Source organism: Peromyscus maniculatus, chromosome 7 (genome assembly GCF_049852395.1).
Source record: "Peromyscus maniculatus bairdii isolate BWxNUB_F1_BW_parent chromosome 7, HU_Pman_BW_mat_3.1, whole genome shotgun sequence".
Classification (NCBI taxonomy): Eukaryota; Metazoa; Chordata; class Mammalia; order Rodentia; family Cricetidae; genus Peromyscus; species Peromyscus maniculatus.
In genome coordinates, this window is record NC_134858.1 from 75,956,041 (window position 1) to 75,981,336 (window position 25,296).

Below are 25,296 nucleotides of genomic sequence, written 5' to 3' on the forward strand. Positions count from 1 at the left end.
CCAAGCTGTCCTCGAACTCACAGATCTACCTGCCTCTGCCTCTTGTGTACTGGGATTAAAGGCATGCGTTGCCACCGCCTGGCACAATAGGTTTTCTTTATAAACTGGGTTAATTGTTGATAGCTAAAGGAAGTCATGAGGTTAAAACAACTTCAGTTTTCTATTAAAATTATTTTTGTTGGGCGCAGTGGCATACACTTGTAGGAAGAGGCAGGGAGGTCTCTGAGTTCCAGGACAGCCTGGTCTACACAGAGAAACCCTGTCTTGGAAGCCAGTATATATGTTTTATTTGTTTAAAAATTCATAAAATGTATTTTGATCGTATTCACATTCCTCCTATTCCGAGCTCCATCACTACCTCTCTGTCCCTCCCCCAGTGTCCTTTTTTCTTTTCTTTCTTTTTCTTTTTAAGGACAAAGTCTTAAGTGGTCGTGGCTGGTCTTGGAACTCACAGATCTGTCTGCTTCTTCCTTTGAGCATTTGAATTAAATACAAGTATCATTAAATTTTTATTATTTTTAAAAATAACCCATTGAGTCCAGTTTGTGCTGCTTATGTGCTTCTGGGTGTGGGAGCCATCCAGGGAGTGTGGCCAACCTACTAGGGGCCATACCCTTGACTCCCTTTACCCAGAAGCCATTAACTGCCCATATGTGCTCAGTTAGGAGTGGGGGCTAGTGAACCTCTTGCTTCTCCATACTGAAGTGTTGGCTAGCTTGTGTATTCATCAGTGCAGTGGTCCTGCCCCATTAGAAGACATTTTGCTCTGGTCCTCTGGTTCTCCCTGACTTTCTGTCTCTTCTTGATAAAGGTCCCAGTTTTGACTGAGTACCAGTTGACATTTATCCTTAACGCTTTGTCGAGTTGTGAGTTTCTGCCTGAACCATCATCCATTGCTCAAAGAAACTTCTTTGAGTTCTGAGAACTGTACTAATCTTTGAGTTTAGAGAAAAAAAATTGAGAGAGCAGTTTACCTGAATCTGTATAGAGGCTGAGTGAGTGATCTGTGAGGCCATGTATCTTACTAGCATAGCTTTAGTGTGATACTAGGTTTCTTTATCTGGGATGCCTAACATAAACTAGGCATAGCAATTTAAGTAGATAGTTGAGCCTAATTATTTGAATAATGCAGTTAGGTAGTATAGAGGATTTCAAAGTAAATAATATCTTTATTTCTAGAATAAAAAAGTTTACTTTTATGTGTAAGACAGTTTAGTTTGCATGCATGTATATATGTATGTATGGATATGTATACAGCACCTGACATGGCATGTGTGTTTATAGAGGAAAAAAAAAATTTTTGAGGTGATGTCCTGTCTGGCCTGGAACTGCATGCCTCTGCCTGCTTTTAAATTATTTCAGTTAAAACAGTGCCACTGAGCCAGGGGGTGGTGGCATACGCCTTTAATCCCAGCACTCAGGAGGTAGAGCCAGGTGAATCTCTGTGAGTTTGAGGCCAGCCTGGTCTACAGAGTGAGATCCAGGACAGACTCCAAAACTACACGGGGAGAAACCCTGTCTTGAAAAAACCAAACCAAAACAATCAGACAAACAAACAACAAACAGTGCCACTGTGTAGCTGCTGGGTAAATAACCCAACTAGTGACATCATTTCTTACACCAGAATTTATATTTGTATGTAGCTTGATGATTTTCTAGCCTCCACTTGAAATAATTTTAAATGTGATACAGTGTTCACTTGTAGGGCTTAAGACTAGATTAATGGGTCATGTTTTCATCTGAGATGCTTAGTATTTTGGATTGTGTAAACAAACAAACAAACCAGGAAATAGGATTGGGGATGAACCTCTGGAGGTAGAGTGCTTGTCTAGAATTCATAAAGGCTTGAATTTGATCTTAGACAACACACAAACCAAATATGTGATGCACACCTATAGTCCTAGAACTAGGAAAGAAAAGGCAGGAGGAATAGAAGTTAGAAAAGTCATCGTTGTATACCTAAGTTTGAAGTCAGCCTTGGATATGTGAGACTTTGTCTTTAGAAAACACACAACAAAGCCGGGCGGTGGTGGCGCACGCCTTTAATCCCAGCACTCGGGAGGCAGAGCCAGGCGGATCTCTGAGTTCGAGGCCAGCCTGGACTACCAAGTGAGTCCCAGGAAAGGCGCAAAGCTACGCAGAGAAACCCTGTCTCGAACCACCCCCCCCCCAAAAAAAAAAAAGTGAAGAAAACACACATCAAAAGCCAAAAACAAAGGACTGGAGAGATTGCTCAGCTGTTAAGAGCACTTGTTGCACTTACAGAGGACCTGGGTTCCATTTATAACACCCACTTAGTGGCTCACCATCATCTATAACTCCATCTATAACTTCAATTCCAGTAGATCTGAGACCCTTTTCTGAATTCTGGCGTTACCAGGCAAATAAACAGCCCAAACACTTGTACATATAAGATAAACATCCCTCCCTTACAAAAAAAGAGCAAAACCTAGAAACAAAAAACAACAGGAAAGAGGACAGTACAGGCAAGTATGTATGTTGACTTGTGTGTTGTGTTGCTGAATTGGATTCAGTGGATAGTGGCTGCAGGGTCCATAATAATTCTCCAGAGTACAAATATTGTCATGGAAAAATCAACAACAAAAAACACTGCCTAGTAGTACCTGTGTTAATACTGATAGATGAGATTTCTACTTCTATATTGACAGTGAAGTTTTTATTACTGTTGATTTTTTTTTTTTCTTTTTTGGAAGAGGGTTTTACCTTAGGCTGCTAGTGCCCCGGGGTCTTAGACATTCAAACAACATACCCTCACCCTTGTTTTGTGTCTGTTGGTGAATAAATGCAGCATGCAAGAGGCTAAGGTTCTTGCCATGAGTTTGAAGCTAATTTTACTATGTTATGAGACCCTTTCTTAAACACAAACTTACATGCATACACATATACAGGTGTATACTACCATCATGTATATATAACCATTTTAAACAAAGAAGCTGGTGAAATAAATCCATGAAATATTTTACCAGCAATTTAGAAAATACTTAAATGTGTTTAACATGTGAACTTACTAAAATTCTTTTGGGTCTCTAATTTTCATTACTAAATTTTAACATACATAGCACAGTCCCTTGTTCATTGTCACTGCTTCCCCTGTCTCCTGTTTTCTTCCCTTACTGGTCCGCTTTCTTCCTTCACATAATTCCCCTTTTGCATTCACATGTTTATAAATCCTGTAGTCTATATATGAGAAAAGTGTTAACATGACAGTTTCTACTATAGGTGGATAAAGTGTTGATTTTGGAGAGTTTATATGGACAGGAGAGGTTATCTATAATCGAAGTGCAAGCAAACGGGGCAAAGGATAAAGGAAGAAGGGTGGAAGGATTTACATGGGTTGGGGTTGGTAGAGAAGGCCTGAGAAAGATGTGAGTGGCACAGTGAAGAAAATAGGCTAGTTGTAACATTTTATGTAAATAAATATAAGATAAAGCTTCTGTAACAAATGCCAGAGGTATTTTATAAAATGACAATGCTTTCTTGCATAGTAGAACGTTTTGAACCTTGGAGTGGGTGGCATGACATAAATGGTTGAATAATGGGAAATGTTTGAATGAAAAGAACAGAGGCCAAAAGAGGGATTATAACAACAAGGAGGGGGTCAGTGATTTTGAAGAAAAAAGATTGTACATTGGATGAGAAAATCAGGGTCTGAAGCATTTGATAGCCTAGGAAAAACAGTTCACAAGATATAGTCAAATCCTTGTGTAACTAATGTAAGTAATGTGCTGTGACTGTCAAATAAGCTAGAGTATGTGTAGTAGAGGTGTATGTGTCTATGGGTGGATTATTTAGTAGTCTCCTCAATCTCAGTCTGTATCTACCAATATTATATTGTAGATGACACTTTGAAGTGATACTTGAGAGTGCTGGCTTCTTGGAGGTAGGTAGCTTTGCTTGCCATTATTGGAATAGAATGATTAGTCAAACATAAAGAACAACTTAAGTCCTGAGCATTTTGTGTAGGAATCTGAAGAGTTGTTTTTCTAGTAAGGAAACAGGTTTTTTTTTTTTTTGTTGTTTTTTTTTTTTTTTTTTTTTTTTGGTTTTTGTTTCGAGACAGGGTTTCTTCTCTGTAGTTTTGGTGCCTGTCCTGGAGCTCACTTTGTAGACCACGCTGGCCTTGAACTCATTCGCCTGGCTCTTCCCTAGTGCTGGGATTAAAGGTGTACGCCACCACTGCCTGGCTTTACTGTAGAATTTTTAAGGAAAGGTTTTTGTCTCAACATAGAGAAAACTTTGTAATTAAATGTTTTAAAATACACGGAACAGGCTTATAGTATATAGTGGCTTTGAGAAGAATTATGATAGTAATCACTTCTTGATTACAATTCAAATATGAGATTGCTAAGTTTGTGTGTGTGTGTATGTGTGTGTGTTTTGTCTTGTGTGTGAGTGAGACAGTATGCGCAGGTGGTTATTAGAGAGTGTTTTGAGTGAGTGTACAGGCTCATTAGAGAGAGATAGAGTGAGAGTAAATTCGTCTGTATGAATGCACAGGTGCTCATGTGCCACAGTGCTCATAGAGTGGTCAGAACACAACGTTAGGTGTTGGTTAGTCCTCTTCTACCTTGGGAACAGGGTATTTTTGCTGTTTGCTGCTATGTATGCCAGGCTAGCTGGTCAGTAATTTTCCAGGGATTCTCCTGTCTCTTGCCTCCCATCTCTAAGATGTGCTAGTATTACAGTGCTACTGTGTTGACTTTACATGGGTTCTGGGTATGGGAACTCATGGTGTGGGCCTTAGGCTTGGATGACAATCACTTTACCCCCTGAGCCATCTCTTCACACTTTAATTAGTGGTCAGAATTCCTCTTTATTTTATTCTTGGTCACCTCACTGACATTGGGCCAGAAAGCTGGATTTTTAAAACCTTTTTGAGAACCCATTTTGCTAAATATGGAATGCCTCACATTTTGTTCATCCTTCATACCATCATGCTGTGCTGAAAAACTCTTAACTGCTTGAGGGACATGTTTCAAAAGTTAGGGCCTACCATATTAAATTAGAACTTCTCATAAAAATCAGGTTGTTTGTACTCTTTCCCTTTGACTCAGGGTTGTTCAGCAGGAAATGAGGTAGGTATTCTCTGTCTCCTCCCCTCCCTTCTTTCCTTTGTAATCTGTCCACATATATAGTCCATGCTGGTCTCTGGCCTCAGCCTTCCAAGGGTTAGGATTACAGGTGTGCATCACTGCACTTAGCTTTTTGTTTATTCAAATATGGGTGAAAAGGTTACAATTTTATTTATTTTATTTAAATCACTCTAAACTTAACCTTTCATTTTACCCTGTGTTGATCCAGGCATATGATGATGGTTTAGAAGGGAGGACATGGTTTTTCTGTAGATAATAATTAGTAGAAATATTCATTACTTAGAAGTAGTGCTGTAATGTTTGTGACTGAAGAAGTTTTTGCTACTTTACAGATAGGTGGGTTCCCTTAAAGTTTTTTTCTTTTTCTTTTGGAGACATAACCATAGCCTTGGCTGTCCTGGAACTCATTTTGTAGATCAGGCTGACTTACAACTCACAGAGATCTACCTGCTCTGCTTCTTGAGTGCTGGAATTAGACATGTGCCACTATGCCCAGTACTTAGAATTTCTGATTACTGTTGCCTTTAAGGAATTTTTTTCTTCTTCCTTTTCCTAGTGTGCCCCCCCCCCAGGACTTTGTTTGCTTTCAATAATAATTGTTGGTATAACCAAGAAACTTTTGCCAAGATATTTTTAAAGTTAGTTCTTTTTTCTCTTTGTTTGCTTTGCTCTTGATACAGGGTCTCACTATGTAGACCACGCTGGCCTCAAAACTAAATCGAGTTCACCTGCCTTGCCTCTGGAGTGCTGGAAGTAAAGGCATGTCATCACATTTGGCCTAAGTATTTTAAGTAAATACCTTCTTTTGTTTAGACCATTTAAATGGAGAGAGAACATATGAATGAGAATATGAATCAAGAGTTTCTGTTAACCTTACTGTAACTTGTATTTGTCTATATTTAAAGTTTGTAATTTCCATTTTATTCCTGATATTTTGTTTGATCAATTCTTAAATGTTAAACAGACTACATGACCAAATTGAAAGCATTTGTTAATATTACTAAGGCTGGCTATTTAATGCTAAATTATGTGAAGGTTGGGTAGGAGGCTACATGGTAAAATATAATTTAGATTAAATATTTGGAAAATAAGATGTTGTAATCTACTTCTTACTCATAGTCTCCTGCAATAATAGATTCAACTACTGTGTCATTCTTTTCAGAAAACATTTTTTTTTCCTTTTTTCTTTTTTTAAGTTTATAGGAGGCTTTTGTACGGAAGTGAGTTCTGGGACAGCCAGAGTTGCACAGAAACCCTGTCTTGGGGAAACAAACAAAACAAAACAAAACAAAAATGAGAGGTTTTTTTTGTCTAAAAGATAAGATGTAAATAAAAGTGTCAATGTTATATGAAAAATAAAATACATGACAAGATTTGTCAGCCTCTTGTTAACTGATAAATTTGGGTGTACTATGTTAGAATAGAATGTATGACCTCCTATCCATCATATACCAGGAGTGATATTCCTGCCTCCCAATTGTCCCCTTCATTATGTGGCAACCAATAACATCAGATGTCTCCTGGGGACCAGAATTACTCCTAGTGAGTACTATAGGGGGATGTCATCATGACAGAGTGCTTTTGTTGACCACTTGTGGATCAAGAGTGTTTGTATGAGCTCGGTTTATTGGATGAGCTTAGCTGGTGAAAGTTTCAGGGAAACTTTTTCCCCTCCTTTCTCTACGTAGATCTGGCTGTCCTGGAAGCATGCATCACTACCGCCTGGCAAAATTTTTTGAGGCTCAGAGGTCCAAAAATTATGTATCTTAGAAACATGTATGTATATAAGTATTGTGGAGAGAAATGAAAATAAGCCAGGAGTTTTGGGATATATTTGATGTATCTCAGTGGCATGGTAATCTGAGACTTCCTTTTTTCTTTTTTCTTTTTTTTAAATTTCAACACCATAGTTTTTATGTGTTTATGGGTGTTTTTGCCTACTGTGTATCTGAACTATGTGTGTCTGCTATGTATGTTAACTGGCACCTGCAAAGTCCAGAAGAAGGTATGGGAGCCTCTGGAACTGGAGTTACAAATGGGTGTGAGGCATTGTGTGGGTTCTGAGAATCTAACCTGTGCCCTCTGGAAGAGTAACAATGCTTTGAACTACTGAGACATAACTCGACCTCAGATGAAAATAGGCAAAATTTGCAACTTTAAAATCATGTGTTTGGTATGGATATTGAGAATTAGATGTAAATCTTTAATTGGCTTGATCAAAAATGAAGCCATTAAACTGTTCTGAACTGTAGATAATGTATGTGAACTTGAATTATTATCTGGAGATGAACAAGGTGATGAGTCACCTCCCTGAATTATCTATGTCCTGTAATAGCAGATAATGCCTGTCTTGCAAGACTAGAACTCATCTTGGTTCTTACCATTTGTGACAAAGTAGATCTTGAAGTCAAGTATAGGTGGGATTGGTTCATCAAGAATTATTCCTGTCTTTATCATTGTTATTAACATACAAAATTGAGGTTTTTTTTTTTTTTTTTAATTTTAAGTTTGTGAACTACAATTCATAATTTTGGCCCAGCTATGATGGGGCAAGCCTTTAATCTCAGCACTCAGGAGGTAGAGACAGTTTGAGACCAGCATGGTCTACAGAGTGAGTTCCAGGATAGCCAGGGATACACAGACCCTGACCTGAAAGACGAAACAAAACTTTGTAAATAGTAAGATTGATACATTGTCACTTGATAAGATTACATTTTGAAGAGCTCTTCCATATCTCACCATTCTATAGGATATGGTTACTTGAATATTACATTTACTTTTTTACTAGTAGTTTCATAGTTGGTAATCTACCTTTTTTTTTTTTTTTAAAGAAAAAACAACTAGTCTTTTTCCTTTGATTTTTATTGTATATTTGGCGAAAATCAAATGGAGGGGAAAGAATAAGGCTAAATATAGAAAAAAAAGATCTCATCTTTAGACTTGAAGATTTTTTTTATTATATTTTTATATTTATTGAAACTTGTTACAAGAGGATGTGGGAATGAGAAAATGTATTTATATATGTTACGGTTACTTTGGAGGCAGGAAACTTGATCATCTTGACTGAGATTTCCATGGTTTTTGAACACCTGGATGGAAGAATGATTTTAGAGATTAAGATATTGTCACTTAATTTCAAGGTTTTTTTCACTTAAAGAATTCAGAAACAAATTGACATTAAAATCATGAGCCTTTTTTTTTTTTTGTGTGTATGTGTGTGAAATCTTAGATTGCCATTCTTTCTAAAATGGGAATTATGCTAAAATTTTTATACTATTGGGTATTAATTGAAAAAAGAAACTTTATTATGGCATTTCCTTATATTCATATAATGTAATTTAATCATATCCAGTCCTGTTTTTTTTTTTTAACCCCACCTTACGTCTTTTTCTCTTTCACATCCCTAATAATTCACCTTTTTTATATGCTTCCCCCCATAAGAGAAAGGAAGCTTTTTTTAAAAACTGAAAACACTTGATACAAAGCACTAAAGTTTTCGCAAACAAATAGTTTTACCTTTGCATAGGATTGAGAATCTTTATAATGAATATATAACAATAATTTTAAAATGTTGTATACCTTTTTCCTCTTTCAGTATAATAATCATGAAATTCGTTCCGGAAAGCACATTGGTGTCTGCATCTCAGTTGCCAACAATAGGCTTTTTGTGGGCTCTATTCCTAAGAGTAAAACCAAGGAACAGATTCTTGAAGAGTTTAGTAAAGTGACAGGTAAGTTGGATTTAATTGGCAGGAGGTACAACTTTATCAGTAATGAAGAGAAAATATTTGGATGCCAAGTGTTCTAAACAGTACAAATTCTGTATTTGTTCAGTAAGAATTTTTACTTAAGCTTTATGAGTTAGGTAACCTTGTTAATAAGATAAGCCAGATGGTGATGATGCCAGCACTCAGGAGGCAGAGGCAGGTGATCTCTTGAGTTCTAGGACAGCCAGGGATACAAAGAAAAATTGTGTGTCTGTGTCTCTGTCTTGTGTCTGTGGTGGAGGAGTAAGCAAACATTGAGTTGGAGAGATAGATGACTTGCTAGTTAAGAGCATTGGCTGTTCTTTCAGAGGCCCAGAGTTAGATTCCCAGCAAACACTTGGTGGTTCTGAAACATCAGTTTTAGGTTAACTGATACCCTCTTCTGGCCTCTGGGCACCAAATACAGAAATACAAGCAAAGGCATCCATACACATAAATAAATTTAAAGAAAACAAGTAAGTATACATAGAGGTTTAGGGATAATTTCCTGGCAGTTAAGCTAATTTAGGAATAGATAGGGCCGGGGATAGAGTTTACCTAGCATTCACAAAGCCTTAGCTTTGATTTCCATAACTACATAAAGCCTGGTGTTGGTGGTACAAACACACCTGTCATTTCAGTGCTTGGTAGGAGGAGAGAGGAAGTTCCACATAGTGAATTTGAGGCCAGTTTGTGCACCACGAGACCTTGCCTTAAAAACAGTAAGACAAAACTAAACATGGGAACACAGCGGCAATTTGAGTTCAGTCTGTGACATTGTACATCCCTTCTTTGTATTTATTTCCATACTTAAGCTGTTAGTTTTTTGTTTTTTATTTATTTTTATTTATATTTTGGTTTTTTGAGACAGGGTTTCTCTGTGTAGTTTTTGAGCCTTTCTTGGAACTCACTCTGTAGATCCACCTGGCTCTGCCTCCTGAGTGCTGGGATTAAAGGCATGCACCGCCACTGCCCAGCTAGCTGTTAGTTTTGAATTCTTACATATGAATGAGGCTTTCCCACCATGTTAAAGGAACAAATGGTTATAAGTAGATAGATTGTTAACATGGCATATTTTTTTTAATTGTTCATCTGCCTATAGTGTTCAGAAATTTATTGTTAATAGTCTTTATAAACAGAAAAGTGTTCAGCATTAGCAATATTTACTGTTTTCCTTTGAAGTAATACCATGTATATTTGAGAGCAGAAAAAGATGCCATTTAAATGAATTTTAGGCCTGGCAAAATAGTGATGCCTTATCTCAAATACATAAAAAGTAAGGGCTGTTGATGTAGTTCAGCCTAGGTAAAAGTTTTACCTAAGCTGAAGACCTGGGTTCATGTACACGTGACCACTCCCTCCTAAATAGAATTTTAATGCAGTGAATTAATCTAACCACGTTTGACAAGGTGATAACATTTTTATAAGTGATAAGAAGATTCTTTTTTTTTTTTTTATTTGCCTTTCATATATTTAGTGGAATCAAAATGGTCCTTGGGGCTAGTTAAATATTTTACTTTCATTGGGTTTTCTGGACTTAGAATACTAGGGCAGGGTTGATTTGGGAAATTATTGGGATCTTTTAGAGGTTTGTTTGTTTGCTTGTTTTTTTTTTTTTTTTTGTTTTTGTTTTTGTTTTTGTTTTAAAGACAGGATTTCTTTGTGTAACAGCCCTGGCTGTCCTGGCTCTCTCTCTGTAGTCCAGGCTAGACTTGAACTCACAGAGATCCACCTGCCTCTGCCTCCCGAGTGTGGGCATTAAAGGCCTGTCCCACCACCACCTGACTTTTGGTCCTTTTCAAAATAATTGTTCTTTGTAAAACGTGTCTAGCTTAGAAAATAAGATTATTTCTTATTTTTTTTAACTTAAATATTATCTTAGTAAAACAAAGCTTTGCTTTTACAAGTTTTTGCCAGTTAACTGACTTCTGGAATGTTTGCTTAATTTCAGAGGGTCTCACAGATGTCATTTTATATCACCAACCGGATGACAAGAAAAAAAACAGAGGCTTTTGCTTTCTTGAATATGAAGATCACAAAACAGCTGCCCAGGCAAGGCGTAGGTTAATGAGTGGTAAAGTCAAAGTCTGGGGAAATGTTGGAACTGTTGAATGGGCTGATCCCATAGAAGATCCTGATCCTGAAGTTATGGCAAAGGTAAATATAGTTAGGTAGAACAATTTTTATTGGGGATAATAGGAGGATGAGGGAAAACTTACCAAACTTAAGTTCATGCGTTGTTTTAAATGATGTTTTTGAAGGCAAAAAGTATAGTTTACTAAGCGATTAGAGTTATACACTAAGAAATGGGAGTGCATGGAAAGTGAAAAGAGAAATCTTTGTAGACACTTAGCACCTTGTTAATTTAAAAAAAAAAAAATTACTACGTATAGAGTTTTCTGCTGGCATATGTGCCTACATGCCAGAAGCGGGCACCAGATCTCTTTTTTGATGGTTGTGAGCCACCATATGGTTCCTGGGAATTGAACTCGGGACTGCTAGAAGAGCAGCCAGTGCTTTAACCTCTGAGCCATCTCTCCAGCCCTTGGGTCTACTAGTAAGCTTACCTTCTAAAGGTTCCACAACCTTTCCAAAACACCACAGCCTTTAGACCAGGCCTTTAATATATGGGTCTTTGAGGGAGAGTAGAGATTCAGATTACAATATGTTGTCACTATTATAGTATCCTAGAAATGGTATTACTGCTCTGAAAAATCCTGTGATTTGTCTGTTTACCCCTCAAACCTTGACAGCTCCTTGTCTCTACCATTTCAGTGTCACAATTAATGATGGAAACTTCTCAGAGTGGTGGTAACTTTCGGTTTCTTGAGACGGGGTTTCTTCTCTGTGTAGTTTTGGTGCCTGTCCTGGAACTTGCTCCATAGACCAGGCTGGCCTCGAACTCACAGAGATCCTCCTGGCTCTGCCTCCCGAGTGCTGGGATTAAAGGCGTTTGCCACCACTACTTGGCGGTGGTAACATTTTAAGTGCCCTCTTTTTGTGGCTTTATGACTCTATAGCAACCATCTACTCCTGGCTCTGTGATAGGGTTTCTCTCTGTAGTCTTGGCTGTCCTGAGACTCCTGTAGATTCTCCTGCCTCCTCCTGATTGGATGGAGTGCTATGATTAAAGGCATATACCACCAGTGCCTGGCTTGTATCTAAAAGTTTTGCTGTGTCCATTCATATTCTGAGGGATATCTTGATTCTTTCTAATTTGGGGGAGTTATAAGGCTGTTAGAAGCATCTGGATGCTTCTATATGTTTAGTTTTGTAAGGGCCTGTCTTGCATCTCTTCCTCTGTGAATGGAAATTTCTCTCCTTCTACATCCTCACAAATGTTTGTAATCCCAATATGTATGTAGTTTTGTTTGTTGGAATTTTTTTTTTTCCTTTTTTGTGCAAGACAGGATTTCTCTGTAACAGCTGGTTGTCCTGAACTTAATTTGTAGACTAGTCTGGCCTTGAACTCACAGAGATTTCCTGTATTTCTCTGCTTTCCTAGTTCTGGGATTAAAGGTGTGTAGTTTATACTTCAGCTAGCTGGCTTGTTTGCTAATAACTGATGAGCAGTTTTCATGGTAAAACTTGTTTTGGTAATTAGCTGTTATTTTTTTCCCCCCTTCACTTGACTAGCTGTTTCACGTTAGTATTATGCGAGAAGTTGGAAGTTATATATCTTATGTTCTACTAGTTGTAATTCAAGTTAGCTTTATATGATGGGGTGGGTAATTGCTTTCAGAAATTGAACTCTTTGGAAATATTTAGGGAATTTGCTTTTTTATTTCAGGTAAAAGTGCTGTTTGTACGCAACCTTGCCAATACTGTAACGGAAGAAATTTTAGAAAAGTCATTTAGTCAGTTTGGGAAACTGGAACGAGTGAAGAAGCTAAAAGATTATGCTTTCATTCATTTTGATGAACGAGATGGTGCTGTCAAGGTAAACAAGTGGTAGAAATTCAATAGGCATGTAAAGTAGACAAACGTTTTTAAGTTTTAAAATCAGCATGCTTTATAAATTGGAGACAGAGTTCAGGTTATGAAATTCACTCAAGCAAACCTTTATTGGTCTCACCCAATTTCTTAAGTAAAAATAGTGAAGAGGAAGATTGTTAAAGCTCAACCATGTTTATTAGCTTTCAGAGCTAATGTAAATATTTTGTAAGTTTTAAAGTAAAATTACTTTGAAAGCCCTTCTTGCATATTGATCATTGTCTTACTTTTTAAAGGCTATGGAAGAAATGAATGGTAAAGACTTGGAGGGAGAAAATATTGAAATTGTTTTTGCTAAGCCACCAGATCAGAAAAGGAAAGAAAGAAAAGCTCAGAGGCAAGCAGCAAAGAATCAAATGTGAGTAAAAAATGAATACTCTAAAGAAAAATTGTATGCATATAATTTTGGTATAATTTATGTTACTGAAACATCAAATCTACGAACTCCCTTTAAAAACAACTTGAATTGAGAACTTTGTATAACAAATGGCAAGGAGCTAATTGTTTACTAAGGTCTTTCTGTTGACCATATTTGTGATAATTCTTAGTAGCCTATATTTGAGTAAGGGAAAGTCAGCCTTTAATGTTACTGTATAATATTCTTCTGAAAGTACCTTGTATATTAGTAATTTTTATGACTTAATATTTTTGTAAAAGGATGAGTATTCCCCATCTCGATTTTTTTTCTTCCCTTTTCTTTTTCTTTTGAGGCCACGTCTTACTGTATAGCACTTACTAGCCTGGCTAGCCTTGAACTCAGAGAGCTCTACCTGCTTCTCCCTCAAGTGTTGGGATTAAATGTGTGTGCCACCAAGACTAGTTGGGAATTTCTTCTTGGAGAGGTATAGAATATTAAGTGTTTTATTAGGTTGTTACCTTCGCACCAAAGAGGGATACAAAGATTCATTTAAAAAAGATCTCCTCACTCAAAGATTTCATAGGTTGACGAATAGACTCTGTGAAATGAATATAGATAGTAAAATAAAATATTAAACAAGTTAGGGGTGCTGAAGAGATGGCTTAGCAGTCAAAGGTGTTCGCTGCAGTACTAGTGGGACAGAGTTGAATTCCTAACATCCACATCTGGTATCTCATAACATCTGGTATTTCCTATAACTCTAGCTGTAGATAATTCTGATGCCTCTCCTGGCACTTGTGTTCATGTACATTTGTGCCTATATACACATACACAAAAATAAAAAAGAAAATCTTAGAAATACATTTGTGTGATGAATTGTATTAATTGGAGACACTTTTATAGATAGAGGCTTTTCAAAGAGGTGCGTGTGTGTATTTTTTTCTTTTCGAGACAGGGTTTCTCTGTGTAGGTGTGTGTATTAAGGAAATAGAGGAGTCCCCAAGATTGTTCAGTGGGTAAAGAGGCCTGTTGACTTGAGTTCCATTTTCTTGAAACCAAATGAGAAACAGCCCATCCTAGTTGTCCTCATGCTTGTGCGTGCACACACGCAGTAAACAAAAACTTTTTTTTTTTAATAAAGAAGAAAGAAAAGTGGGAGGTGCTAGTGAGATGGCTCAGTGTTGTTAACCATCAAGTTTAGAGACTTGGTTCAATTTCTAGGACCCTTTGGTTAGCTTCTGGTTTTGTTATGTGCGCTGGGCCATGCACTCCCATGATGTACACAAAACCAAGTGTTTTTACTTTGTTGAGTCTAAGAACTGAAGATAGTACTTTACAAATTGTCAGGGAGAAACTCAGGTAATTGCTGTTTAACATAAAATCAGTATTTATTGAGACAGGGTTTCGCTGTGTAACAAACCTGGCTGTCCTTGAACTTGCTCTGTAGACTAGACTGGCCTTGAACTCACAGAGCCCTGCCTGCCTCTGCCACATGAGTGCTGGGATTAAAGGTGTGGGCCACTATGCCCCACTTAGTTAATAGTATTTTAGGACAATTTTCTGTGAGTTGCAAAAGAAAAGGTTTTTCTTATGTATACCTGTTATTTTTATAATCAAAAAAGTGACCACATTCTAGTTTACACAGTAAAATGTCCAGTTGGAGGATGGTAAGTTCTGGCCTTTAATCTCAAACGTCAACTAAGTAAGTTGTGGTCAGTTTGAATTTTTCAGATACCTTATGCAACAATTATCATTGTGATCCATATTTTGTTGAAGAACTAAAGAAGTGCACTGTATAGTTTTGATGGTGGGAGTATAAATGAAGAAAAGAATTTTCATAGTCTTAATACTCAAACTATTGAATATTCTGTACGAAATAAAAATAATGATTTTTTCATATTTCTTTTAGAAGGTAGAGATTATTAATATATAAATATCACAAATTATTGTAGGTTTAGATGAGAGAAGTTACATTTGTAACTTGATTAAAGCATTAACATGTATTTGAAAATCCACATTGCATCTGAATCTTTTACTCAGTTTGAGATGAGGAAATTCTTGAGGCACAGATGTCAACTTGCCTAAGACCAGTTAGTCACACAGTAATTAGTATAGAGATGGCATTGAACTAAGGCAATGTTTCTGGCCCCATAATTTCTATGCTTGGGGCTGGGAGATGGCTTGGTGGTTAAGAGCATTGGCTACTCTTAGAGAGGAGCCAGTTTCAATTCTCAGTACCCACATGGCAGCTCACAGCTGTCTGTAACTCCTGTTCCAGGGGATCTGATACTCTCATACTGACATACCTGCAAACAAAACACCAATGTACATAAAATAAAAACAATAAATTATAATTTCTATGTTTAACCACTTACACTATGGCTTCCCTGTCTCCTTTTTTTTTGAAGCTGAGGATCGAACCCAGGGCCGGGGCACTTGCTAGGCAAATGCTCTGCCACTGAGCTAAATCTCCAACCCTTAGCTTCTCTGTCTTTGTTAGTGACATTTTAGGTTTTCCATTTTTTTTCCATTGTAAGACATTTAATAACATCCCCAACCTTTTCTAGGTAGCAGCAGCACCCACTTATGTCCCTAGACATTACCAAATGTACCCAGTGGTAGGAGTTGGAACAGAACCATTATCCCTGGTGAGAATCATGACATAGATTAGCCGTTGGTCTTGTGTTCTTCCTTAAGTCAGAAATACTAATCATTATGCTAGATTAAAAATTATCTTGATGGTAGCACATACCTTTAATTCCCAGCATATGGGAGGCAGGTGGATCTCTGAGTTCAAGGCCAGCCTGGTTTACAGATTGAGTTCCAGGACAGGTAGTGGTACACGAAGAAACCTTATCGCGAAGTAAAAAATCAAAACAACAACAACAAAAAACCCCCCACATATTCTATTAAAAAAGTTCTGGAAACCTTTTGTACTAGAATTGTGTTTTTTTAGGTGTCCATTGTTGGGATAGGGAAAAGTTGTGCCTTTATGAATTGAGTGTAAAAAGGGAAATTATTTCTGGAATTGGTGAGGTAGCTAAGTAAGTAAGGTGCTAGCTGCCAAGTTTGACAACCCAAATTCTGTCCTAGGAATATATCCATATGGTGGAAGGAGAATCGGAACCTTCTCCTAAAAGTTGTTCTCTGACTTCTACCATGGACGTTATGCATACTCAGTTCCCCCATCTCCCAAAACAAATAAAGTAAATTATTTTACAGGGAAATTGTTTTTACATGTTTTTTTGGAATTATTGTGGCTCTCAGGTCAGTAATACATACATCTTAAGTTTTAAGTAATAATATTATTGAAAAAATATGCTAGTGTTAGAATGTACACTATGTGCATACAAGAGCCCATGAAGGCCAGAAAAGAGGGAGAGTGTTAGATTCCTGTAACCAGTGTTAGGAGCAGTTATCAGTTGCCATGTCTGCTGAGAACCCATCAAGGCCTTCTGAAAGAGCAACAAATACCCTTAACCTCTGACCCACATCTCCAGTCTCAACATAAGTTATTTTTGTGATTGCTTTTTATAATTCCTTTGAAGCTAAAATTTTATGCTTTCATTGTTAAGAGGCTTTTGTTTTTCTCATGGAATATCTGCTTCTCTTGTTTGGGTAAAATAGTAAGCAATAGTAGTGATTTTGGTTTATCAGCCTGTTGCTTTTGTTGCTGGAGGGCTTCTCTCCAGCTTCCACCAAGCCCCGCAGTCCCACAATCCACGTATAAAATAATCACCCAGACGTTTATATTACTCATAAACTGTATGGCCGTGGCAGGCTTCTTGCTAACTGTTCTTTTATCTTAAATTAACCCGTTTTTATAAATCTATACCTTGCCACGTGGCTGGTGGCTTACTGGCGTCTTTACATGCTGCTTGTCCTGGCGGTGGCTGCAGTGTCTCCCCCTCCTTCTTCCTGTTTCCCCAATTCTCCTCTCTCCTTGTCCCGCCTATACTTCCTGTCTGGTCACTGGCCATCAGTGTTTTATTTATATAGAACGATATCCACAGCATCAGCCAAACTTACTTGGAAGGGTATCATACCATTTTGAATGGGATCTTTACTATCAGTAGTAAGAATAACTGGTAGACTCAAAGTTGAGTATTTTATGTGTTTAATGTGTGCAATGAAAAATGTCAGACAAATGAGATTTTTTTTAAAATTTTCTTTTTAAGGATGCTTTTTTCTTACACATTGTTTGTTACTCTTGTTTGGTTTGTAATAATACTTTCATTCTATAGTGCTATAGCCATGGTGTTACTTGTTAGGGTTAAAGGAGCAAGCTTTCCTTTCTAAGTTTACTGAAGGTTCAAATGACTTAACAGGAAAATTGGGCCTGGAGAGGTTAAGAGCACTGGCTGTTCTTCCGGAGGTCCTGAGTTCAATTTCCAGTAACCACATGGTGGCTCACAAACATCTATAATGAGGTCTGTCATACTGGCAGAACACATTATATATAATAAGTCTTTACAAAAATTTACAATGTCTGCAGCTGGGTGATAGTGGTGCACACCTTTAATCCCAGCACTCGGGAGGTAGAGGCAGGCAGATCTCTGAGTTCTGAGGCTAGCCTGGTCTACAGAGCGAGGTCCAGGACAAGGCTCCAAAGCTACACAAAAGAAACTCTGTCCTGAAAAGAAAAAAACAAAACAAACACAAAAAAATTTACCATTTTGCTGAAGAAATTGGAAAAGTTTGGCCATTTAATTGACCTGACATTTCCATTTTATTTTTATAATAAATGGCCTTTGTGTATTAGAAATACAAAAGTAGAGGAGATGTAATTCAGAATGATGTTTGGAAGCCTAACCAGTTTGTAAAAATTCTGTTATCGGAATTCGTATCCTTGTAAAATCATAAAGGATAAATAAGGTTCATAACTAGAGATTTGTGATACATTGGGATGTCTACTTTTATCCTGGTCCTGATTATTACTACTAAGAACTTACATAGTGCAAATAATTCTGTATTAAAGTCTTAAAACAGACTTTGATTGCTACAAATGCCTGCATGTTAACTCACTAATTTGATTTATACTCTAATCTTTGTGTGTTTTTTTTTTAATAGGTATGATGATTACTACTATTATGGTCCACCTCATATGCCCCCCCCAACAAGAGGTCGAGGGCGTGGAGGTAGAGGTGGCTATGGATATCCTCCAGATTATTATGGATATGAAGATTATTATGATTATTATGGCTATGATTACCATAACTATCGTGGTGGATATGAAGATCCATACTATGGTTATGAAGATTTTCAAGTTGGAGCTAGAGGAAGGGGTGGTAGAGGAGCAAGGGGTGCTGCTCCATCCAGAGGTCGTGGGGCTGCTCCTCCCCGTGGTAGAGCCGGTTATTCACAGAGAGGAGGCCCTGGATCAGCAAGAGGCGTTCGTGGTGCGAGAGGAGGTGCCCAACAACAAAGAGGCCGCGGGGTACGTGGTGCAAGGGGTGGCCGCGGTGGAAATGTAGGAGGAAAGCGCAAAGCTGATGGGTACAACCAGCCAGATTCCAAGCGGCGCCAGACCAATAATCAGAACTGGGGCTCCCAACCCATTGCTCAGCAACCGCTCCAAGGTGGTGATCATTCTGGTAACTATGGTTACAAAACTGAAAACCAGGAGTTCTATCAGGATACTTTTGGGCAACAGTGGAAATAGAAACAATAGGGCACCTGTAAAATTGGAGACTGATAGGTTGACCAGAAAGTGGCCCTAAATCTGAACAGGTGCCATTATAATTTGAGACATCTGGCAAGATTTTCCCATTATGTATATATTTTAACAATCCGCTTGGACACGAACAAAGCCACACTTCTAACTGCTTCTGGCAAACTGATTTATTTTTACTTTTAATTTTTTCCAATAAAGGTATTCTTAGATAAGAGAAAAATAGTTAATGAGTTTGCATTCCTGCTTGAGAATTTGGCTCATTGGCTGTAGCATATATGATGTTTCTGGGTAGTGTTTAGATTTGGTGTCTTGAAAAGGTAGTTGATTAAAAACCAAGTATGTCTTTAATATCTTGTATCAGGACAACTATTTGTATGTTACCAACTTAAATTGCTAGAATAAGGTAAATTGGTACACAACTGCTATTTTTAATTTAGACTTTGACCTAATTGGGTTTTCAAAACCATTTGGCTACTTGTATTCTTTATGCTGTTGTTAATTTCAATAAAAAATTCACATCTAAATGTATACTTATTAAAACTGTGTTTACAATCCGTTTTTCACAAAAATTCCTGCAAATTTGGTTCAAATTGTATAGCATGTCAAGGCCAATTAAAGGGTTTTGTGCCTTGTAAAGCCTTGTGTGGAATATGTCTGCACATTACACAACACTGATTTGTTGCTTCTGGTTTAAAAGTGCTATTATACAACAGACTCATGTTATCAACCAAAATTAATAATTAGTATGTGTAGTAAGTTTAAGTTGGTAAGTATTTTTATAGCTCTTAACTTTATGATAAACTATATAACAAGGACAATTACAGGTACAAGAGTTGTGGGATACATTTAACACTTTAGTTGTTTGAAGTTTATCCTAACAGTGTAAAACTCAATTGAGTATATTGCCCCTCTTGATTATTTTTGTGCAGCATGGGACAGCAAAGAAACACTAATGTGATATTGGGAATAATGTGAGTGTTTATAAGTTGAATTTTCTTTAAGTCCTTGTGCTTCCCTCTGAAATGAAAAGAACATTTTTAATTAGTAAATATTGAAAGCTTAAATTTACTTCACAAATTGGTTTATATCAAAAATTTCATGGCTGTTGCCATGGTCTAAAATAGCAGTGATGGGAAAATTAAAGTTTATTTATTTATTTATTTTTTGTGCAGAGGTGGTGATAGATGTAAGGTCCAAAGTGAACCTGCAATTCTCCCAAAATTCAGAAATTTATATTTGACAGGCTAAGTGAGACAGATACATAAGGGTGTGCTTTTTAAAAAAGTAAACCAATGAATTCTAAATAACTAGGTAAACAAATCTCAGATGTTTTCTTTGATTACTCCATGTCTCAAAATGGGAATACTTATAAATTTATTTGGACAAGTCCCTTAAAGTGTAAGTTGTTAGGTTTTTCCTTAGTGTTTTAAATAAAATCAGTTTGTGAAAAAAGTGGGGTTCTCAAAATACGCTCCCACAAAAGCAAACTCAAGATTCAACTGAAAGCAAGTGAGAAAACCAAGCAGAAGGAAATTTAGTTATTCTAAAGGCAACTAACTTGTTGGATAGAGTTTATATAAGACTTAAGGTATTTAAAGCTTTCTTATTTTTAATGTTATCATTATGTATGTACACATAATTAATTTAAAATGATTTATCTAACTGATTCCTTTTGTTACCTGGCTAGCAGGGAAAAGGGGTCGAGGCCGGTCCTGACCTGTTACAATGAAGACTGACTTGCTATGTGGGATTACACCAGAAGCTTGCAGTGGAGTAATGGTAAGGAAAATCAAGCAACCTTAAATATCTCGGCTGTATAGGAGCATATTCTATTGCAGAAGACCTTCCTATGAAGATCATGGAATCAAATACGGGACATTGAACTAATACTTGGACTTTGATATGAATTTCTTTAACAATTTTCTCTGCAGTGCAAGTTATTAAACTAAAGCTACTCTATTTTCCAAATGTGTTCCAACAAAAATCCTTCATAACTTCTAGCATGGTATCTTAATAAAGAATAAAGTTCTTCTCTTTAAAAAATCTGCTCTAAGTAGATTTTTCCCCTCTTTTTTTAATTAAGGATCTCAGCAGTGGTATTCTGAAATATTCTCTTGAATTTGTGCATTTAAATTTTATTGCAGTGATATAGATGAATGCCACTGTTGGTACCCTTAAATTTTATTTCTGCTCACCAAGGTTAATCATGATTGTCTATATCTTTTTTATAGTAATCACTTTTGAATTGTGTTCAGATGCAGTTTCAGGTGTAATCATCAGAGCTGGTTAGTCAGGCATTCCAGATAGTGGTTCTTTTCAGAACCTTTTTTAAAGGGTTGGTTAACTACCTCAGTAGCAGAGGATTGAACTATACCCTGTCTGTACTGTACATAGAAAATCTTTGTAGATAAAAGCAAGGCTTGTTAAATATGATATGAGGGTAAGATTTTAATAAACCAAATGTAACATTCTTAGTTGCCTTTAGTTTCAGAGGCTTGTAAGACTTCCTCATGACCATCATAACAGGCCTTGCTTTTGTCGTATTTTGTGGCTGAAAAAGCAGCCTTGCTTCTTCAGATATTGTAGTTATTTGGATGTATAATAGTTTAGCAAGATGTTACTTTTGTAAGACATCAGATGTTCAAAAAAGTGCATCCGAACTTGTACTAAATACTGCAGTGTCCCTTTATAAAAAGTCAGACTAAAACTGACAATTGTACAGCAAAGCCTGACATTTGGATATTTTGAAGTTTTTTCATAAATCATAGAAATTAGTATATGGCTGTAGTTTAGCTTTTTAGGTAAAAGGTATGTTTCATTAGTGCATTTGTTACTGCTGATCACTATAAAAATGTGAATCAGCTTTCCATTTCTTATGCAGGTCATGATAACTTGTAGAGTAGAGTACAATCATTTGTGCTATGTTTTTAATTTTCTAAAGCACCTTGATGACAGTGAGTGTTCAGTGGTGAAGCATCCTCTATTGAATCACCCTCAAAAAATTTTTTGCCAAGTCCTAAGTTGATAGCTTAAAGTCAAAAGTAAAATGATAGTTTAAGTAGGACTTGGTGTAAAGAAATACCTTCTCCCCTTCCCCAAAGGGATACTGCAGTTATATCACATACCCAATAGGCACCACGATGAAGATCAGAGCTTATACCTAATTAAGGTTTTATACACACCAGTTCCCCAGTAAATGCAAATTTAACAAGAAAATTAGACATGTCATATGTTCAAAATGCTCATGGCAAACAATCATTTTTGCATTCCTGCAAATAAAATTGTTTTATACTGTAAGCTGGAGGCGAGTGTAACTTATTTTTGTAATAAAGTTTTTATTTTTTTTATGTGTCATTAATATAAATGTGTGTTAGTATAGCAAATCTTCTGGTTTAAAAACTTAGAATTGCACACATTTCAGTATGTTCATTTGTACTTACATAATTCTAGAATAGTGGTTGCCAATAGCCTGTATGTTTCCCATTAATTGGTTTTTTTTTTCCTTTACTTTTTTGTTACCTTAATAAACCATTTTAGTATGTTGTATGTCAGTTACTGGGATAGCTGGGGCATAGAGTGTAATTTAAAATTTGTCAATAAGTATTCATTGGAATATATGTAAATGTGCCTTGCCGGTTGTTGAAACTTACCTACAAAATGAGTATGGGGTGACAAAAATTTGTTCCTGGTGCTTAATGAAACTTTCTTCCACTGATTTTATATATAACCCTGTGCTTTTTAAAAGTACATCTCTCAAATCGTAAGTTTGAGGGCTACACAAAACATGTACATTTCATTCTAACATAGTAAGTACACTAGGTCGTGGAAAGTGGGTCAATTATATGTAGCCTTCAGCAAAATCGAATCTCAGTGTAATCCTTGGTGCTGGCACTTCCCAGGTCCAAGGAGTAAAATGATCCCATCTAAGAGGTCATTGCCATGCCTATTGGCACTTAACTGTCATACCATTTTTACGGACACTGTCAAGGTCTTTTAGTTAATTCTTGGATTTATTTGTTGGGAAGCTAGAACAGGTTGTTTGACTTAACTGCATTGACAAAGTTGAAAGATGAACACTTTTGTGGGTTCACAAATGTGTTCTTTAAGAAAATATTGGAGTATTGAGCTCTGTGGGTTTCTAAGACTTGGCTATTTTAGTTTGGGGACATGGGAGGGAAAACTGATTAAAAAATTGTGAAGAATTGATGGTTATACTTAAGGGTAATGTAAACAGTGGTGATGAAATACAAACTCAAGTGAAAATACTTGACAGTGTTCATTTTAATGACTTTGAATTTAAGCCATTATAATTACTTTTAAAATTAAATATCATTTGCACTGTTCTGATAATGGGTGCAGTTTTTGAGCAATATAATCAGAGCTAAATATGCATGTAGTGATTAGTGATGTGAACAATTAAGTTCTGAGAAGAATACTAACCGTGGTATTTTCAAACTTCAATTTTCTATAGTAAAATCAGTAACAAACTCTTATCAGAAATCAAGAAAAAAACAGGCAATGCATATAAACATAATTTTGAATGTTGTGTGGCCTATAAAGCAATAATGCAATTTATATGGAATGTCATGGGATATGAGAAATGGAAATGCGAAAATAACTAATCCTTTAGTAAAAATGTCAACATGTTAAAAGGGGGAATGTTAACTAATGTAGGTTATTGCGTTTGTGATTTGTTTATGGGTTCTTGGCTTTGACAGCTTCAAAGAATGGACAGATGACAAGTTAAATTTTGTATATATTGTCAAGGAAAGGGTTTTTAATAGTCCCTTCCTTGAGGTAAAAAGTTTATAAAAAAGAATTTTGATTGTTGAAAAGTTACCTAACCAAAACAGACGCAAGATTTTGTTTCTGCAGACTACTTGGCAATCAAAAGTGTTCATAAATTTAGCTTATCAGTTTTTAGGAAGTTAGTTTGTGAGAAAGTTGTGTTATATTCTTCCCAAGCATGCTTTTTGTGCAAGATTTTTAGTCCTTGCAATTGAATCACACGTTAAAAATGGAGAATTGAATTGCACAAAAGGAATATGTTCACGATGGCACTTAACAGCATCATGAGAATCTTACGGATCACTGCAGAACTTTTACTACTTGATGCAAATCTGACTAAACAAAAGTAGAAACATTTTCTCATGACAGATTAGGAATGACACAAATGGATTGAAGGGGCAATCTGGGCTATATAATTGTATATAAGATATTTGAAAAGATGTATTTAGTATTAGGATGAACATCAAACCACACGGGAAAATTAACTTTAGTGCAGCTTTTTTGAAATTACTTGGTCAGAAACAGCAAATACATCATGTTATGATGTAGTCACTAATTGATGGGGAGAAATTAAAATACAGAAGGGCTTTATGCATGAAAAAAGGTAGTCGATCCGAGAGTAAATGGTTGCTCAGGTTCCTAAAAACTCCAATAATACCCTCCAAGACTGTTTTCTCCCCACTTACCATAACATAAACAGGAAATCGGTGGGTATAAAGTTAACAAATAAACAACTTATTTTAACAGTACATGGAACAGACTTCTTGGGATGATTTTTACGGTGTAGTATTTACTTAGTAATCTTACCACTCAATAGGGCATGCCACTAAAGATGCTAATTATGAACCAAGGCTCACACAGGCATTTTTTAAAAACTGAGCCAATGTATAGATGGACTTTTTGAGTCTGTCACTTTTTAAAAGTTCTTAAAACATAAAACATGAACACCACAGTCTGCCTTCAATAATGTACCTAAAATGTTTTTCAGGACCAGAAGCATTCAGTTGGACATCCTTTTTTGCAAATGCAAATCAGTATTACTCTGGGTCAAAGATTAAGTTTTTAATATTAACAGTAGTCTGGTAAACATTTAGAAGTCTGACATTGAGAAACAAAAGCTTGTACCTGAGTATTTTAATTAAAAAAATTAGATTTTAGCTTATTTAAATTCTTTTACATTTATTTATCCATAGAGTTTATATTTATTTCGTTCCTTTCGTCTCACTGAAAGCTGTCTGCAGGCTTTTTGATTTGGATTAGATGTGTGAAGTACTGTCTTTCGCCAAAAACCTCAAATTACCTGTTTTTTTTCCCAACGTAGTGGGTTTGTGCTTGTTTGGAGATCAGTTCAAAAACTATCTGTACTATCTGTACTGCCTCTGATGTTAAGATTTTATGTATAGCATAAGGAAGCTAGCTCTGACTATATTTTCCTAAGAATAAAGACCTATTTTTGTAGCATGTCTTAGGATCTCCAGGAGTCCAAGAGTTATTGTGAGTGTCCTCCATTTCATCATTTTTCACTCAACAGCTTTTTAATAGACACTTGGAATCTTTAGAGCTCTGTCGCCTATTGATCATGCATACATTCAAAGTAACTAGGAAATGGTAGAAACAAATTCC

General features: G+C 36.5%; 1 protein-coding gene and 1 long non-coding RNA gene across 20 annotated transcripts in view; one reads left to right on the forward strand and one right to left on the reverse strand.

Moving 5' to 3' along the window:
- Positions 1–25,296, forward strand: part of Syncrip (synaptotagmin binding cytoplasmic RNA interacting protein) — a 47,469-nt gene that overhangs the window by 11,469 nt on the left and 10,704 nt on the right. For 3 of the 18 annotated variants that reach the window (XR_013052491.1, XR_013052496.1, XR_013052485.1), the window contains 6 exons: positions 8,710–8,845; positions 10,812–11,017; positions 12,651–12,800; positions 13,090–13,211; positions 18,282–19,083; positions 20,573–25,137. Coding sequence is in view for 6 of the 18 variants with exons in the window: in XM_076575426.1 (XP_076431541.1) it covers positions 8,710–8,845; positions 10,812–11,017; positions 12,651–12,800; positions 13,090–13,211; positions 18,282–18,790; positions 20,573–20,601 (1,152 nt within the window). In the remaining 12 variants the exon portion in view is untranslated. Of the gene's footprint in view, positions 1–8,709; positions 8,846–10,811; positions 11,018–12,650; positions 12,801–13,089; positions 13,212–18,281; positions 19,084–20,572; positions 25,138–25,296 lie in introns of those variants that run through there. The other 15 variants (XM_076575429.1, XM_076575431.1, XM_076575428.1 and 12 more) reach the window with 10 other exon arrangements.
- Positions 8,048–25,296, reverse strand: part of LOC143274087 (uncharacterized) — a 30,591-nt gene continuing 13,342 nt past the window's right edge. Inside the window, exons 1-2 of one of the 2 annotated variants that reach the window (XR_013052500.1) lie at positions 8,694–8,796; positions 8,048–8,203 (exon numbers count right to left, since the gene is read on the reverse strand). This is a non-coding gene — a long non-coding RNA (uncharacterized LOC143274087). Of the gene's footprint in view, positions 8,204–8,693; positions 8,797–25,296 lie in introns of those variants that run through there. The other variant, XR_013052501.1, reaches the window with a different exon arrangement.